The following is an 18,913-nucleotide window of genomic DNA, read 5'->3' on the forward strand; positions in this document are numbered from 1 at the left end:
GTGTTTTGTGTTGCTACTTATTGCATGCCATCCATGGAACAGTTTCAGTAAAGACCTTAGTTGTAGTTTTTTATAAGACTTTCCATCGAAAATTCTGGGTTATAGAATGGCAAAAATCAGGCGTTCATGGTCGATAACAATTTTGCGTTAACTGTTTCATCCTTGTCATAAACACAACAGTTTTTATCTGATCTTCATGAAACTTGGTCAGATTATTTGCCAGTATGATATTAAAGATTGATGTGAATATGGGTCATCTCTGGTAAAAAACTATGTCACGAGGTTGAATATTAAGACAAAACTTTGTGTTTAAGTTTCTTATTTCAAACAAGGGTAATAACTTGAGAATTACTTTATCTCAAGTTATGGGCTACTCTTTATATGAGTGTTCTGACCCTGTCAACATTTCTACAAAGTTTAAAAAAACCTTCAATATACAGGGAATTGTTATAGTTCCTTTTCAGACTGCCTTCTTTCATAGAACTTATATTGGTTCACTGCTACACAATTACTATTTATTTTGACCATTGACCACTAGATGTGACCTTGACCTATCATGACCTATCACATACAGACCAACTGAGTTCTTTCACTGTATCACCATGCATCCTGAACATTTGTTTCAAGTATTTTTGATATCCACCAACATGCATAAACCAGTTTAAGGGTTAGACACGCTAAAATGAATTAATATCTGAAAAGAAAATAATATGGAATGGACCAAGTTCTCAAGTTTTCTCCATTTATTTTTTTCTACTATCCGTTCTGGTTTTGAACCAGAAAATATAAAACACAATAAAAACTTAATGGACATTTACAGTGACCTGATTACTATGACAAGAAACATGAACATCACAACAAGTCTTCATAACAATGATTAAACACAGTTCCTTAAAATAATGTGTACATTCAATGTACTCATGAAGAGAATGATAAGACCTAAACAGTTGTTTGAAATAGGACGAGAACCGAACTTAATAGTCATGAACATAACCATAGTCAAATATGAATTGAGCTCTTCTTATGGTAGCCATAGGGACGGGAAGGTTTCCAGGCACAAATATTCTTATAAAATGCCCTATTTAGAGTCTATAAAAATCTAAGAATTTGAGAGAGAGATAAAATGAACTTTTAAAACTATAAAATCTCTTTCGATTCAGTGAAATTAATAAGAAACCAGGAATGGTATTCAATATTGGTCTTAATTACTCTTAGAATGATGTAGCTAATCGGATTACTTGTTATTTATAACTGACCTATAGTGTGAATGAAGTCAATGATGCATGACAATAAGGTTAACTTGTATATTGAATACTACCATACCAGTCTCAAAGATAAAAAATATCGTAACGCATTGGAATGTTGTTGTAGAAAAACAGCCAAATTCTGAATGAATTAAAAGTACAAATACAATGGTCATTTCATCCAGCCATAAGCAATTATGTTACATTGTCTGGTGACCCCATTTAATATTGGTATCATTAAAAAGGGTATTGCTTGCTGATGGACTTAATCTGAAAACTAAATCACTGAAAATACATTGGTGATAAAGTACTGCAGTTGTTTTTACATCCTTTCTGTTAATTGAAATATTTCTTGAGCTGGCAGTTTTTCAAGATCAAAATAAATGTTTTTGTAAAAATATAAATGGTGTTCATAATTGATATACATGAATACTTGTTTTAATTGTTAATATACATTAATACTTTCTCTACACATTAAACCTTTTCAAATGATATCGGGCGTCATCAGGCGTCCAAAAACCACACAATTGTATTTCCGATACCTTAAAATGACATGATTTAGAAGTGTTTGAAGAACATGAGTGCAGTGACATTTAAAGATGATATGAAAAATTTCATTTCCATATTTTTACACATTAATGCTGACAACTATTAACCAAATAAAAATATAAAAAAATGTTAAAATATTTGTTTTTAAGGCAAGACTTTTATTATTCATTGTTAAATAACCATATGTTTTTTCACCATTTTCTAAAAACAGTTTAAAACATTTTTAAAACAGAAATTTTAAATTAATTTTCTCGTTTGCAAAAAAATAATATGATCGACCATTGGAAGTGGGGCCAAATTTTGTCCCCTAATTAGTATGAAAAAAAACACTGGAATAATAAGCAAATTGTTCATCATAATTCTTTAAAATCCATGTTGAAAATTCTCTAACATAGTTAAATTTAATCAGTTGTGTACTCATTTTGAAACTTCTGACAATAGGGCTGAAACTATGCAGCCCACTTGAAAAATCACAGGTAATTGCAATGAAATTTTCAACTTACAAAAAATTGCTTTTGTATATCCCCACTCAAATCAAAAGAAAACTGTGCAAACTATGAATATCACAATAATATATAGCTATATACAATATAAAGTGCATATGTCAATGATAAATCTTTTTAAAAAAGGGACTAGTCTGGTAAATACAGTGGACGGAAAGTAAGTAAGCCCCTAAAATATGAACAAAATATCATCTGTTAAAACACTGACTGACAATAACATAAATTTAGCTTAAAATAAAATAATGCTAATTTCAAAAATCTGCAAGTCAATTTTAATGTCATTTTAGGTCACTAAAAAGGTCTTTCATGGAACAAACCTAATTAGGAGCTTTTATTATTAAAACAAATTAATTGAAGTAATTTCATTTATAAAAGAAGTCAAAACCCAACGATAAAATATTAAAGCCAACCAAGATAATATCAACTCTTGTCTGTTTTTCTTTTTTTAGTTATACAAGGGCATGACACAACAATTATTAAAATCAGAGTTATGGGCCTTGTTTAACATGTGTGTTCTGTCTCTGGCATCATTTATACCAAGTTTCATTTGAAGGTTTTACAGTTCTGGCCAAGTTGTTGCACTTAATACGACCTCAACATCAACACAAAGGCTATGACAATACATCAACTTCTTTTTTTTGATAATCAGATGAGTTAAAAATTAATTCTAAATAAAGCAATCTTTAAAAGCAGTCAAAAATGGTATGATCAAATTTAATTATTTTTTTTTTAAAATCATTTAAAAACATTCTATGTACAGATCTATCTTTAATAAACTAATACTACTTCACTATTTATCACAGTAGCTAGGAAACAAAACAAATGTCAAAAACTCAACAAATTTGGCATTCATGTTCACATGATAACTCTCAATAAACATAATTATTTTCGGTATCAAATGCCCTAAAAATGTAACAATGATATTTTAAAGGGACTAGACACCAGATGTTCTCAAAATCATCAAATACAGTATTTCCTCAAAACAAGCCTATAATGGTTAATGCGAGCTATTAGGAGGCCGATAATACATCATTTTACATGATCAGAAGAAAATATATAAAAATATAAGAATCATGTTGCTGTCTCATCTATGTTTTTCTGTTTAAAAAAACATAGCACAAAATGGTTTCCGAGTTATAATCATATATGTTTACGAGTACAGATAAATATACTGATGAATTTTTTAACTTACTTGGGTTAACATGGTAGACAACCTCAGTAAATTTCGAATTGGAAAAATGCTCAAGAACTGTGAAAGATGCATATGTGTCGTAGGTTGTAAGGTTCAATGCATTGTACAAAACAATATAAGTTTTGACATTTTTCTTTCTTCTTGCAATTTTATTGTCTGGTGACTAAACCCTTTAATATAGTATTTCATAAAACTGCTCTTCTTTTAGTTTCACCTATCTTTAATAGCCAATGACTATGAAAAAAATAAGTAAGTTTTCTTGATAATCAAGAGAAAAAATCTACTTCTAGGAATCTTAGTCATGTTTAAAGCAATTGGCAAGGACAATGCATTTTGTGTTGTTTCACAGGAAAATTTGTTTTGAAATTTTTTACGAAAATTAGTGCTCAACAAATTGTTATCTGCTTGCGAAATGGATTTTGTATGAAACAGGGAATATTTCTTTCAAAACAAAATCATGTGACGTGACAAATATCTACCATAAAGTATTGTCACTACTATTGTCATGTTTTGTAAGTTTGTATGACACAGATGTAATTATTAAGACATATCAGAAAATCCTTGAGATTCAACTTGTCAATGATACATACCCAAGAAGTTAATATAATGACAAAACATCAAAAACTGGTCCCACACTCAAACTATTTAAATATATAACAATAATTGAATATTCTTCAACAACAATCTATATAGAGCAGCATTTGTTCATTGTTTTGCATGATTTCAACTATCGATATAACCAACCATTTTTCTGGCATCCAACCATTAAACATCCTATGTCAATTATGTAAGTGAAAATATTTTGTAATTAAGGGCCTTAGCAGTGTTCGAAAGTGAAAATATTTTGTAATTAAGGGCCTTAGCAGTGTTCGAAATTAACACAAGCCCGCAAGCCCTGCACTAGTAAAATGTATTCCAGGCCTGCTCAAATTTTGAATTCTATATAGCAGGGCTTGTTAAAACAAAGATACTGAGCAATAGTATAAAAATTCGGATTCATTGACGTTCATCAAAAGTCAAATTTAAATGACGGTCTCAGTAGCACTTTCATTCTAATTTCATCATTTTAACATTTTGTATGTGACGTTGTCTGGGAAATTATATTATGCTGAGGTATCTATGTTCACAGAAAAAACAAATTTTACCCAGGAGATAGGATAACAAAAGACGTATGTCATAACAATAATGAGAAGGAAAGAACATTTCGAAAAATATATAAAAATACTTTGATTGCCTTATGGTGCACGAAACCTCGCTAAAATGGAAACATCACTATCTCATTTCATCCACAGCACTCTTTTGCTTCATCTTTGACATATTATAAACTAAAATGCACATTTTAATCTTGAAAACATTCGCATGCATTTGATAGTATCAACTTAAACTAACCATTCAAATAGTATTTTCAAAACTTCACTTCTTACCATTGAATATATTCCGAAAATATCATCATTATCATCATCATCATCATCTTGGAGTTAAATCCAGTTTATCACAAAATTACAGAGCACTTAAATCAACAATACATCCTTTCTGTAAAAAATCGAACACTTTGCAGGGAATCACACCAAGGAAAGATAGATCTAGTAGTGTAAATCTCAAAAACAATATATATCTAAACACAAATCACCATATTAAAACTATGTCTCGTAAAAGACACTCTTTTTCATAGTTTAAGTACAGATGCTGTTTTCATTGTCTTAGTGATTTTTTTCAACTAAGTGAAATTTCATAATTTTTGACAATTGTTTAGAATACCCTCTACTTTTCTTCAAATATATTCATATGCATATATTGTATAGACCATTTTCTTCCTTATTTTGATATATTTGGTGTAAAAATATTGTTAGTTTTCTTTATATTCAAATTAGAAAAATGGCAACTTTCCTAAGACATCCAATTTCTTTCTATATGTCATGATTGTTACGAGAAGACCCATTCCTGCTGGTCATAGCTCTAAAGATCCACATATCACATCTTTACAGTCAAATGAAATGAAAGTCTGGAATGATAAATGAATAAATTAAGATATGACACAGGTTAATGTACAGTTGTGTTAATAAATAAAGCACCATTGCCCCAAACAGTAACAGTTCTGTCTCCCTGCACGATTTGTTTCACACGGCTTTCACATCTTTAAAACCACATAATGCCTTTCTCCTGACACTTCAGAACAGAACATGGTATAATCCTAGAGCTCCTCAAGGCAATACCAGTTCTTGACGGTTATTTTTTAATTTCACCAAGGGGAATAACTCTTTTAGTGGGAGTTATGTGATATACAGGTGCGTATTGTCAAATTAAGAATATGTATACATTAAAAAAGGTTAATCAGGGGTTGCTCAAATTTATGACAAGCATTTGTCTAAGGATAAATGGTTGCTCATTTAAAATGATTCATCTACTTTTGATGACTGGACTTTTCTCTTGGAAAAATAGTCAACCTTAAATAGCATAAAAATATACATGTACCAAAATAATTCCAATGCCTCAAAGGAAAGGTGAGAAATAGGAGAGTTAAATAATTAGAGAAACAGAAGAAAAAAAAGTATGTTAAAACTTGATGAGTAAAATAAATTTCTCAAAAAAAATAAAATGGTGAGGAAGCAAGCTACGTATTATTTTGAACTATCACTAAATTTTAAGATGTGAAATAAAATTCAAATATCTTTTTAGCTTATGATTGCTTCCATTATTTGTATGTTATCCATAAATTGAAAAGTACTGCTACCTCAAAAGAATATTTACTTGCAAATATCGTTAGCAAAGGCTTCATCTAATATGCTTGGATTTTGAACAAAATACAGAAAGACAGGAGTGTAGAAACAGATTTTATTTGAAAAAATAGAAAGTTTTTGAAAACGTTCCAAAACAGCTTAAAGTAAAATAAAAAAAAACTGTTTCTGTTTTTTTTTTCTACAAATTTTGTATATTTTTTTGTATTTTTTAAAATTATGTATTTTTTTTGGTTATTTTCAAAAATTTGTAATTTTTTTTTTGTATTTTTCTTTCCTGCTTTAAAAGCAGGGTGCACGCCATATCAAATGGACTCTGAAAAATCCACAAATTTTACAAAACCAAGCCAAATTTTAGAAAACGTTCCAAAAACAAGAGAAAAGAGAAGAAAGAGAGATAGAGAAAAGAGTTCCAATGAAGGGCATTGTCTGTACATGTTGACCAGTCTCCTGAACTTGGGTGATCAATTTTCTTCCAAGAAAATCCATTTCATTACAAAAAATGTTGTTTTTTTCTGTCTGATGTCGAGTAAAATTGAAGAACTTCTGTTTTGTCAGTGTTGCCTCAAAAAAACTGTCTGAAGTATAGTCTATTCAAGTCTATTAAATTAAAAATCTGTGTCATCTATGTTGTCTGAAGAAAGGCACATGCGTGAAAAGCAGCTAGGTCACTCTACACTTCAGTGTCTGTGACGGGCTGCAAATTTGTCCGTCGCTTCTCCTCCTTAAGGGGCGGTAGGAGGCGATCCGTAGTGAGCACGGTGTCGGTGGAGCGCATAGTGGCTGTGTAAGGCTGGAAGGTCACACTCTCATGGCTACCTCGCAGCGTGGTAAAGTCGAGAGGCGGCACTTCCAGGGCGTTTTTAGCAGACTGCTGCTGCTGTTGCTGCCTGCGCAACGAGGTGGGGGTGAGGGGCAGGGCCCTAAAACAAAAAGGTTAAACATAGTTTGGCAATAGTAAATCCAGAAATATGAAATGAACAGAGTATTATTGATTCAGATTATCAAGTTTAAAGTCATCTCTATAATGATACAAGAAAATGCTAGGTATGATAAACATTCTCTATTCTGGCCAATAGTGGTGACACCTATAAAATACACAGTTTGTTTATTATTATTTATTTTTTTACTTCTATTTCTTTTTGTGTATTAGATTGAAACAAGTGGTATCATTCGTAAAATTTTGCTACAAACCATAGTACAAATGTTTTTATGGTTTGAAATGATGCAGATGTAATCCACTGCTCTCACCTGAAGTCAGCATACTGAAGAGAGCCGTCTGGGTTGTACTTGGCGCTGTTGTTCACCGTAAACAGGGTGGTGGTGTTGAGCTCATCATCATCGTCGCTGTGAACAATGGAATCTTTCCGCCTCTTTTTCTTTTTGCTCTTTCTGACCCCAGTGCCTCCGATTGCAGAGGCAGCATTGAATGACTTGTCAGTGGTCCTTGCGCCACTGATCAGAGACATGCTGAAAGACTTGTCAGTTGGCACTTCAAGGAGAGAGTCGGCAGAGTCAGTGTGGTACTCAGGGGCAGGTCCAGTGCCCCGGGGGGTCGGCTCGCGGATAGGCACAATGTGGGGAGCCTCCATGGCGTCTGGGATGTCAACACTGGATATTGTGTAGCCCTTGTTTTTGTACATGCGAGGATTGTCTGCAATGAATACAAGGATTTATTAATACACAGATTCTGTTTACGTATATATTTTTGAACAACCAAAGTATACTGCCACGTTGTTAAAATGAACAAGTAAAAGCATCTTGAATTTTAAAGTATCACACCCAATAGAAAACAGGATTAAAATACATTGTTAAAATCAAACATTAACTAAACGTAATATCAATAGTCATCGAAATTTGATTTTTGGATGGATAAGCTGGAATTTTTCTATTGCTTAGCATCAACCTTTTTATACAAGCCCTGCTATATAGAATTTAAAATTTGAGAAACCTGGAAGCCATTTCACCAGTGCAGGGCTACCGGGCTTGTGTTAATTTCAACCACTGTATCAATCTCTCAATACAGTATACAACATTATTAAGTTTAAAACATAAAGTGCACGTAGATACTCACCAACAGTGGAGATGGCCTGTGAACCAGACTGGCTGGAAGATCTCTTCTTCTTCCTCAGCCTCTTAACCTTGTTCTTCTCATCCTCCATCATCAGATTGGTGTTGTTGTTGTTGTTATTCTTCTCTGTGTGGTAGGGCAATGTAGAGGGAGGTGGAGTCTCACCAGAGGAGCGGCCCTCTTGTTCAGCTTCCTCAAGGATTTTCTGATAATCCTTTGTCGGCATCCCATCACGCTCAGAATCCTTACTGGCACGACTGCCTGTGCTAGGCTTAACCTGGTTCTAAGTTGAAAATGTTAAGGAATTATAATTTGTAGACATAAGTTCACAGTTTTTTTGCATAATAAGAAGTTTTCTGCACCAACTTTATTTCTCTTAGATTTTACCCTAGTTTATCATAAGTTCATAAATATTTTTGCGTAATACACTTACTAAATTCCGAACAAGTAAACAAAATTGTAATATTTTGAGAACATATTACAAAATGACTTTTTTCACATGATGCTGCTGATTAAAAAAGACAAGAAATATTCATCTCCACATACCCGCTTGCTCTTGCGATCCTTGGCAAGTTTTTCATCCTCTTTGCGTTCTTCCATGTCCCTCTGAGCAATGATGTAGTCATACGTGTTGGTGTTCTTGCAAACTGAAAAGTACACAATCACACAGTCATAATCTGTTGAGATTTAGGCAAAATGTTATTCCCCAAACTAGGAATTTCCCAAAGGGCTATTACTTTTAAGCATGTATACATCAGGATAAGCATGTTTAACCAGACACAAGTCTTGTATAGGATACAACCTCATGTTCATGTTAACAAGCAAAAGCATAATACAACATATGAAATGTGGAAGCACAAATTCAATGCCAATAAATAATTTGTTTACAGTTAATGAAAAAAACTTGTTTTTCAATATATGGACATATAACTTACTGAGATAGACATGGAAGCCAAACAGATGCCCAACCAAGGCAACAGCAATATAGCCAAGGACGAAGTAAATAGCCAAAAGTGCGAGCCAGCCCTCGTGCATTACAGACTGATAAAAGATTTGGATATCTGCATCTGTATGGGGCAGGGTGCTGTTCAGCTCTGGAATTATGTAGATGCAGTAAGAATTAAATACGGTACATGCATGTATTTATTTTTAATCAAACAAGTTTTAAACGCAAGAAAAGCATTTAACTTTGAACATTAAATGAAGATTCTGCCAAACAAATTTAACTTGGATGGTGCTAAGAAATAAAAATAACCTAGGTTAAAACCATTAGTTCATGAAGAAGCACATGAATTATATGCATACAATTGAGGAAGTTGAATAAGGTTGTTGAACAGCCTACCTCTGAAAGGCTGCAGGATTGTGCGATCATCTTGGTCCGTGAAGTAGACGATAAACTCCACCATGGCAAGGACAGACACCAGAAGAAGGGCCACAATCGCTGTCACCAGGGTTGCAATAAACCACCTAAGTGACAAAGGGAGACAACCCATCAAAACTTTACAACTACAATTGATCGGAGCACTTCAGCCATTTCTATTGAAATTTTAAACCCCAGATGTATATGGACGGTTTAGACAAAATTCTTTGATTTCAACAATGCTGCAAGGAGATAGCATAGCAATTTCAATTTAGCAGATAAACCTTTGAACCTGGCTCTCATGAATCTCAATTGTTCATGCAATAATAAACTTCCCTGGGAATCAATTTGAACTAAGTAATACAAATCACACAAATAAATACTACAAATACTTAAAAACAGTATTATTAATTTCATTAACTGCTTTAACTTATGCACCAGCGTACATACGAAGCTGTTTTCGACGGAAAATGGTCAGGTGTTCCGAATGGAACTTAATTCCGCTAACCGGGTACAGTCAAACATGCTTAGTCAGAAATAGTCAAAATCCCCTAACATGTACATGCCTGATTCTAGGGACATACACTTATTACTGTTATTAATAAGTGTATCAACAATTCCATTTTAAAACCTTAGTTTTTGGTATTTTTTTTCTTTCCCTTCTTTGACATTCTTTTAAGGAAGAGCAGCCATTGAAATAAGACTTTTGGATGAACAAGCCCTGCTATATAAATTAAAATTCAGAATTTTAGCAAGCCTGGAAGACATTTTACCAGTGCAGGGCTTGCGGGCTTGTGCTAATTTCGACCACTGGAAGAGGGGTATTTAAACTTTGCTATTCATTAAAAGATTGTTCAAGATACCTGCAAAGTATTTCAATGTCTACCAATTGATATCTGTATCACTTTTTTAAAGTATTTTTTTGCTTAATCTATGATGCATTTTACAAATCCTTGACGTTATCCTGCTTGAACATCACAGGCCTAATATAAGTAAGAAAATGTACAAAACTGATAAACAAGTACTGATCAATGCATTATTTATATTCTGTAGTTAAATGATTTTATCACTCAGTTTATGATTCATCAAAATATAAGTGGTAGATCAGCCTTAAAGGAGCACAATATAGGCTGATGAAAAACATTTTTTATACATTATTATGTTTAACACATTTCACTAAATGATCAAAACAAAAAAAAGCATATGATTTGTAAACCGATAAAAAAGCAGCAATATTTTGGCACTTTTTCAACTAGGGAATGCAGAACAATTTTTTTTTATACATTATTATGTTTAATGCATTTGACAAAATGATCAAAACCAAAAAAGCATATGATTTGTAAACAGATAAAAAAATAATAGCAATATTTTGGCACTTTTTCAACTCGAGAATTTGTTGCCAAATAGCTTTTATTTAAAAAAAATCATTTACCATATGAAGGCTAACATTGTTAAACATTATAATGTGTGAAAAAAAAAAAAATGCATTAACTTTTATTGTGCCCCTTTAAAATTAAACGGAAATATATTCTGGTAACATTCTTGAATCAAACACTTGAGCTTAATAATGAAAATAAATGATCTTGATATTCAAACTTAAGTGTAGAAGTTTTCAAGTAATCTATGATTACTCAATTCTCAACAATGAAGTGTTTATTTTAATATGATATCTCAAAGTTTATAGAGATGAATAGTTATACAGAACAATACAATCAACAAAGATCAGATTTTCTTGAACAAGCTTATTTATATATAAAACTCATTTCAAGAAGTTTCCTACTGGTTTTGATGCAAATATCTACGCAATGGTGAGCACAAAACAATCATAACAACTTTACAATAGTCTGAAATTAAAAGCTCTTAAAACATGATTTCAGGATTAATACCGAACTTAAGAACCTCTGTCATATAGACAAGAAAATCAATCCTCAATGAAGCAAAGCTGACATTTGTCTGGATCAATGGGTGTGTTATTCATAGCTTCATTAACACTTTTGCAGATATCATATACACTGGTGCCAGTGATATCAACAAACAAACATGTGTTACAAAATATAATTTTCAAATTGATTTTTCTGTCGATTGAGTTAAAGGAATAACTATTTCAAAACTAATGGATGAAGAGTAAACTTTATTTATAAATTCAAAAAGTCTGAAGAAAGTGACAATAAGTTTTAATATTAGTCACACAGTCTCAGGCCCGTTGATGCATGAAAGTGTGGGCTTGTGATGTGGGGTCACCAGAGTGACTGGAGAAAACCCACTTATCCGGCTTTGTGAACAACCAAACTCAAACTTAAGGCGTGTAGTCCCTCCCACAATTTTCATGCTAGGGACTCCCCTTTTGAACTAAATGCATTGCTTGGACCCCCAGAAAAACATTTCCGAGAGTTCAAACCCATATAATTAGAAGATACCCCTTATTTGTCAAGCATGACAGTCAACAGACCTCGCACTATCCAGCAATTGTTGAACTGTTAAAATGTTCCATTTCTCAATATTTCATTACAACGTAAAACTCACCGGTAGTTACGTCCTCCGATGCAGTTGTTGAGCCATTTGCAATGGTGGTCAAAGTTGCTTATACACTTGTTGCAAACCCCACAGTGCTTTGATTTGCCTCCACTGAAAGAGATGTTGGGTTACCACCTTATAAACATAAACATACATAATTTGGTAAGTTGTAAATGCATGTATCAGAGACTTAAAAGTATTGAAATAATTAATTGTTGATTTGAAAACTACATGTAAATGTTCTCCTACAAACATTTATTATATATTCATGACAAGAGAAAAACGGTCATGGATTTGCTGAAATAGACTAAGATCTATCTATAATTGTAAGTTATACTACAACTGTATGAGCCGTCTGTCTTGGGCGGCAGCCCGTCTTTATTGAGAACCCTGATATGTGAGAAGGTACAAGTACTTACACATCAACTTGACAGATGTGACAGTGGCATTCTTCAATCACATGTTTGTGTCTGGACCTGTCAAACTTGAGTTTCGGGTATTTCTTGGCGAGCACGGAAGGATCGGAAGGGTCGATGGAAATGGACACAATGTGACAAATCAAGTGTACAACAAGACTCAACCCAGGCACCTTAGCTTGGAGTTAAGGATCACTAGCAGTACAATATTGGCTTTAAAAGGATTGTATGTTTGTAACATAAATGATAATAAGTAATTGATATTATTATGATACAAATACATGTAAATGTATAATTATAAAATTTTACACAGCATCTAAAACAGACTTAAAAAACAACAACATCAATTTGTCTGGCAACAATAATAAAAAAAGATAATTAAAATTTTACAACAAATCTTATAATGTTACATGCAAATAATTTAAGACTGTTTTACTATTAAATCATAATTGTTATTTTATTTGTGTGCTTCTTAATGGATAAAATCTAACAAATCTGATCATATGAAACACATGAATATAACTATATATATATATATATATTGTAATATAGTATATACAATCATTATGTAAAAAGGATACAATGTAAGCTGCAGGTTGCCATGAAGAGTGGATTGCTGGCACTAAAGTGGTGAAGTGTAGGATTGCGTACACTACTATCACCACCCAGGCAATCACCTGAAGGGAATTGAGAGGCAAAGTCCAGCCATTTTTGCGGCTAGACTCTATACTTCCAGCCTCCACATCCCTCATCTAAAGATAATCAAGGTTTTATTAATTCATTCCCAATCATAAATAACAAGAGCTTCCATAGCAATGAATATGATACATAGTGTCTAAATTTACTATTATCATGTGATGGAGAAACATTTACCATTCCTGGGAGATAAAGGCCTAAACAATATAGTTATGTTTCCTGTTACCCCACCACTATCATAAAAAGCCCCCGACCAAATTATTTTTTTTTCGCTGTGGAAATAAAAAGTTGATGAAGACAATATTTTCAAGGCTTAAACTAAACCGTAGCTTACCAACTATGACTTCTGTTTCCGGTTTAAATGGCATTGCAATGTTATTTAATTTGCATTAAACTAATAAATGTACTGCCATCATGAAGCTAAAAGCTTATTCCACACAGCAAGACCATCAGTAATCCAACCCTATCCCAGTGTCTATCAATAATACAGTGAAATCAAATTGAATATTTGGACAATCATCTTACAGCATCCAACCCCGCTATATTCCTCTTCCCCCCACCCCTCCGCCCAAAAAAAATTCCCTACATACTGACCAAGATTTTTTTGTGCCCGTAAGAGAAAACATATTTATTTTTTTGGCCTAGCCTCTACTCATCCAAGACTTATTGACAAGTCTCAGGTCAATGATCAAACCCAGGACCTCTAGCTCCTATGTCTCAGTAATTACATGTTTAAGCTAAGCAAACCACAATTGTTTCCGTATAAATTGTGAAATAGTATCCCTTTTTGAGTTTAAGACTAAAATAGGAAAATTTATTTGAGATTATCAAGTTTAACTATTGTTTGTTTTGAAAATCAAGTTGAAGAATAACATTAAACATAATGAAATCAGATACTTCAGCTTGTCACACTTAAGATTTTTCGAGAAATTGGGCCTTGATCCAGACTCTGATATGCTAACCGAACTACACAAACTAGTGTTTGACACATTCCCAACTCTTATTAAATCAAATTCTCATTGGCAACAGTACCAAACACAAAAAAAATCATCTTATACTAATCAATATCTCAATCTTAAATAAGTTAAAGGGTAATAATTGTTTGCAACTTTTTACAAGTTTGGGTCCAACCAAAATCACTTAAACCTGACCTCAGGCTTATTTAACAGCAGCTCATCATGAAATGGCCTTCCCTAAACAATCTTACAGGATAGGAATCTAACATAAACATTAAACATACACTGAAACACAAAACAACATCATGAAGTTGTAAACTGTTCCAGAATCGAGACAAACATGGAATCAACAATCAAAAATCCGTGTAAATATGAAAAACTACTTAAAATCGTCTTAAAAATAGAATAAGCATTACCTTAATATATATGTTCCAACATTCTGATCGATTAAAATCATTTTTGGCGAAGCAGATTGCTGTTTATAGCGAAAAATCGAAAATCTTTCGAATTCAACTGTTCTTAACGGAAGCAGAAGACATACTGATGGATTCCAAGGTGATTATGTCAATAAATAATATTGTGTTCCTGCGCGTGAGGACAAATTCAAGCTCGTTTCAGATTTGAGACATGACATTATAATTAATTTACACAGTTTAATAATAAAACTATAATTTTTGATAATGTTACATATATTTGCCAGTTTAGCTTATTATATTTGAAACTGAACTCAAAACACGAGTGAACTTATTTTTGTCGTACTACTTTTTGTAACCAAGGGACGGAACTCGAGCTAGATAAGAACGGTAACAAGGGAGGATACTCTTGTCTCATAATTTAAATGCATGATTGCCTCCCTTTGACTACAATAAATTGCCTTTTTCAATAATTTGTTAAACACTTAAGAACACTTTTTTGGTAAAGCAGTCATGTCTGATAAAAGAACAAGAAAGTACATAGCTTAAAAATCATTAATTGGTGCTTTTGACAAAATTAAATGCTTATCATAAACTTTATGAGAAAGGAGTCTGTGCTGTATCCATGGAAAAATGTATGTATGTATGTATTTCTTTTAGACCTTGCAGTCAAGGATAACCTGTGAAAGTGCAAGCACCTATTTCCAATGGGGTCGTTTTGTTTTTGCTGAAGGGACAGCACGCAGAAGAGACAGTGGTGGGATTCAAGGAAGTCCGGTTGCGATACCCTAGCTCTTCTTCTAAGAGACCCCGTGGTTCTTTTATGTGCTCGGTGTAAAGCACTTGTACACGGGTTACAACTTTCCTGGGTTAAACCAGTACTGAGTACACCATTTTTCCAAGCACTACCCTATAAATGCCGAGCGCCAGGCAAGGGAGCTACCTGTACCAACTTTTAAAGTCTTTTGGTATGACGCGGTCAGGGATCGAACCCACGACCTCCAGCTCCGTAGGCGGATGCCTAAACCACTGGGCCATTAATTTAATCTGTTTCCAGTATCTTTTAATAAACTAAAAAAGGCAAATGTATAATATAGGGTTAGGGTAATGAATCAATCCAAGAAATGCTGCTTTGAGGGATGAAAACACCAAATCCTAAAATATCTTATTCTTTATATAACAAATACTCATTTCTCTTTTTTATATAAATTATATACTGGTTAGTGGTTAGCGACCACTTTTTGCCTATTCCAATTATTCGCCCACCATGTAAAATCATTGTTCCCCAATTTAAGTATGAAGTTTTTCATACAAATGATACTTTGTGTTCAAATGAAACTATAAAATAGGAAACTAATAAAAAAAATCAGAAAAATTAGCTAATTATCAGCAATTTTGAAATTGCACCATATTTGTTACTGTGGGGAATTACAGACTTTTACCACTCAACAAAATAGAAAATATTTAACCCAAAAATACTCGCTTCAACAGAGCATGTTTTTATAGAAAATCAAAAGAAATAAACAATTTTGTTGCCAATCAGGAATATTTTTTTGAGATTTCTTTAAATGATTACCTTTTTTTAAAGTGGGTGAATTATTAGTACTGTACACAGTCATTTAAGTGGATTTTATTGAGTATGTTTGGCACAGATTTTATTGAGTATGTTTGGCACAAGAGTTCATAGTGAAAATAACCATACACTTTCAATATGATCATGCTGATTTTTAGATCAGGAGCCTTTAAACTTTGTTTCTGTGAAATTTACTTCAATAATATTCAGTATTTCTCAAGTTATTCAAGAAAGACCTCCATTGCGCGTAAAGGGGTCTCTAACCAGTATATATATATATATGTAAATAAAATAGTAAAGTGCCGATTCAAGAATCTACTATAAGCAAATAAAAAAGTAACATCACATGGGTATCCTTTACTTTAATAAGCCGACCGGTTTTATATATTAGCCCCCATCAATGGCCTAAATGTCACAGGGTGAGTAAAGTGTGCAGCCAGAACGGGGCTTGAACCCAGGACACTTCAGTTTCAGGGCGAGTGCTCAACCGACTGAGCTACTGGACCGCTTACATACCTCCTCACCACATATGTGGGTATCAGTACCGTGACATACTTCCCCGCAAACTGGAAATTTGTCTTTGAATTTGATGAACACCAGTGATAAGGAATATACATATTAACACTGAGAGTGCATTATGCTGCAAAACAGTGCCACCACAGTCCCTTGTTGGGCACCAAATGTCACAGGGTGAGAAAAGTGTGCAGCCAGACCGGGGCTCGAACCTGGGACCCCCTCACTATCAGGGCGAGTGCTCTACCGACTGAGCTACCACATTCAAAATGCACCATTTCAGACTAGAAATCATTAATATATCTGCCCCTGGGTCCCCAGCAGGTTCAATGTCAAAGTCAGGCTAAGAGATTTTTCCAATCTTGCATAGATTGATGCCGACAACTGCCAAGTATGCCATGAAACACCTTTATAGTCATTATAATGATATATAGCTAAGAACAAGGTGCAATACTCTTCATACTACAGTTTATTTTTAGCAACACATCATCAATTTGAGTAATGGCCCCTTCTTCAGTTATTGTGATTCAGTTCATTTTGTAACATAATTTTCTTACCATACATTAATATGCATTTCTTACCAAATAGTTAATCATACATTGAATAAACTTTAGTAATCATGTATTTTGTGCATGTAATGATCATTAACAAGAACTTTCTGCAACACATTTTGAAAATTCAAAATGACAAGTTTTAGAAAAATGTAGTTGACGCTGGACTATGGTCAATGTATTCACTTTTCTAGTGAGCATTCTGGCTAGCGATATTTCTGTGTAGCAACACTCAATTTACCAGCACACTAGCTTGCTCTTAATTATTATTATATGACCTTTTAAAAGATTGACCTTGACCTTTAACCAATGTTTCTGATTTATAAATGCTCCAGCTTGTGAGCTTCATGCAATGTGGTGATTTGATTTTATTAGATATGAATTTCAAATTTCTTTAGTGATTCAAATGTTAAGAGCAGTCATAAAATGCTAATCTGAACTTTGATACATGCCACAAGTATACTCTTGACCAGACCTTAAACTGACTTATATTGGCACAATAATGTCTAAATGTATTGAACATTTGTGCTAAATTGCAATATGCATTTAAGTTATAATCAGGGAATGTTCATTCATGGCATATACAACAAAGGGGACTCAACCTACTAAAAAAAAATCTTTCTGACATATTGGCTCCATGTTTTGTTCAATTACAGTTCTAAGGCAGTGGTTAATCAAACTTTATTAATAACAATTTCTTAATAACTATAAAATAATCTGTGTCCGTTGGTGTGTCTCACAGTTTATTTATTAGAGATAACATTTTTGAGTTTATCAAGGTCTGCCCGTGCCAATTGGCTGCATTAAGGCTTTACCCCACTGTGACTACATCAAGACTTAATTTGACTTTAAATCCCATATGTAATTTGAGTGGTAGAAGAGACTGCAATTCCCATTTGAATGAAGACATAGTTTAAACTTATTATAAAATATTTTACAACAGTTGTGAGACAAGTTATAACATTATGTTAACTATTCAATCAAGACATAGTTTAAACTTATTATTTTACAACAATTGTGAAACAAGTTATTACATTATATTAATTATTCTCGTTGGCTTTTTGTTATGCGAGAGTGTGGTTTTGTCTTGTGGGGGAAACCGAAGTACCCACTTGTCCGGCTTGGTGACCACAAACCAAACTCACAGATGCCCAGGCCAGGAATCAAACCCGGGTCGCCTATTTGAGAAACAAGTGCGCCAATCACTGCGCTAACGGGACAACCAATCCAGATATAAGAAGACTTAAAGACGATAGATCCAGGTGCATCCCTAGCTATTTGTGAAGAGACATCTTGGTTTTTCACAGATATGTCAATAAATAATTAGAAAACCATCACCACTTTGCCACCACTATGTCCATTTGATAATGTCAATCAACCAATCACACAACAACAAAGCCATAATTAAGTGACTAATGAAAATTGTGGTCTTAAAGGACGATATTTTAGCAAATATTAACATTCGCTGAAGGGTTCCTTTTGGTACCTTTAATAGTTTAACACTCTTAGTGATTTGCAACACTTTATTTCATCTTGCATTTAAGTGCATTTTTCAAAAACATGAGTGAGTCCCTTTATCATACTCATTGTAAAGCACTGATACACAGTATACAACTTTCCTGCGTTT

General features: G+C 33.3%; 1 protein-coding gene across 1 annotated transcript; it reads right to left on the reverse strand.

Annotated features, from left to right (window-relative positions):
* Positions 1 to 725: 725 nt before the first annotated feature.
* LOC128243299 (palmitoyltransferase ZDHHC1-like) lies at positions 726 to 14,769 on the reverse strand. The gene is made up of 10 exons (XM_052960983.1): positions 14,653 to 14,769; positions 13,166 to 13,336; positions 12,588 to 12,757; positions 12,178 to 12,279; positions 9,637 to 9,761; positions 9,230 to 9,388; positions 8,841 to 8,941; positions 8,298 to 8,577; positions 7,475 to 7,877; positions 726 to 7,146 (listed from the first exon to the last, which is right to left on the reverse strand). The coding sequence occupies exons 2-10, from the start codon at positions 13,334 to 13,336 to the stop codon at positions 6,897 to 6,899; spliced, it is 1,761 nt and encodes a 586-aa protein (XP_052816943.1). The 5' UTR covers positions 14,653 to 14,769; the 3' UTR covers positions 726 to 6,896.
* Positions 14,770 to 18,913: the final 4,144 nt, after the last annotated feature.

Source organism: Mya arenaria, chromosome 8 (genome assembly GCF_026914265.1).
Source record: "Mya arenaria isolate MELC-2E11 chromosome 8, ASM2691426v1".
Classification (NCBI taxonomy): Eukaryota; Metazoa; Mollusca; class Bivalvia; order Myida; family Myidae; genus Mya; species Mya arenaria.